This window comes from Chanos chanos, chromosome 12, assembly GCF_902362185.1.
Source record: "Chanos chanos chromosome 12, fChaCha1.1, whole genome shotgun sequence".
Lineage (NCBI taxonomy): Eukaryota > Metazoa > Chordata > Actinopteri > Gonorynchiformes > Chanidae > Chanos > Chanos chanos.
In genome coordinates, this window is record NC_044506.1 from 19,680,917 (window position 1) to 19,681,950 (window position 1,034).

At 45.1% G+C, this 1,034-nt stretch overlaps 1 protein-coding gene across 1 annotated transcript in view; it reads left to right on the forward strand.

The window, feature by feature from the left end:
* Positions 1-533: 533 nt before the first annotated feature.
* The window catches only part of susd5 (sushi domain containing 5), a gene marked incomplete at its 5' end in the record, with an annotated part of 6,277 nt that continues 5,776 nt past the window's right edge, over positions 534-1,034 (forward strand). Inside the window, one exon of the mRNA XM_030788564.1 lies at positions 534-724. Within this exon, the coding sequence (XP_030644424.1) occupies positions 534-724 (191 nt within the window). The remainder of the gene's footprint in view (positions 725-1,034) is intronic.

Genomic DNA, 1,034 nt, shown 5'->3' on the forward strand with positions numbered 1-1,034 from the left:
CGCATTCATTTGGCAGTGAGGTAACTGTCTGGAATACCCTAATTGAAATCTGGGCTAAAGTGCAGTCATTGGCATATTAATGTTGTCGTTAAATCCCGTTACTTAACTGTTTGGAAAAAACAAACCTCACCTTTGATCGTACAGCAAAAACTGTGGTCTGCTAACTAGTTTTACATAAAGCAGAGGATGCAGATTTGTCTGTATAAGCACAGCTCTGCTGAATAGAGTAAAGACTTTCATCTAATGCCATGTACTTTGATGCTAAATGATTGGTCATATCAGTGACACGAGACAATGTCTAACCCTAATACTCTTGACAGATACTTTGAGGGGACAAAAGATAACATGGAATTTTGGATTTGTAGTGCTAAGAGACTGATAAAGTTTTTAGAAGCGAATTTGAGGCTCAATGTTCATAACAATCCAATTCACTGGCCTTTGTTGCGGAGCAGGTGTCTCTCGCGCATTCTCAGAGCTGATGACTCAGTACTCTCTCTCTCTCTCTCTCTCTCTCTCTCTCTCTCCTCTCTCCTGTAGGACGGGTGTTCCTCCTGGAGCTCCAGAGTGGTTCAGAGACGGGGTCAGAGGAGGAGTTTGAGGAGGCGAAGGAGTTGTGTGCTGCTCACGGTTCCCGTGTGGCGTCGGGGGTGGAGCTGCGGCATGCTGCGGTAGAGTGTTCCTTCTCTGTCTGTGCCCGTGGATGGCTGGACGGCCACAGAATTGGGTAAGGGCTCCAGCTGTCTTAAAACTGCGTTACTATGACAACATTCTCCAGCTCCTGCTTTCTTTTTTGACCCTAGGTTAATATGTGTGATTGTGTACCTGTGTGAGGTGTGAGACTGAGTGATGTGTGTGTGTGTGTGTGTGTGTGAAAACGGACAAAATGGTGAAAAAGAAATGGTGTGGTTCCATTTGCACCTCTGGTGCGTGGGCTTCTGAGAGAGCTGGTTTCCCATGAGTTTCATGAGTTGGTTCTTGTTCTTCTCTCTAAACTAATGATATACAAAAGTAACACAAGCTAAACCATTGTACAC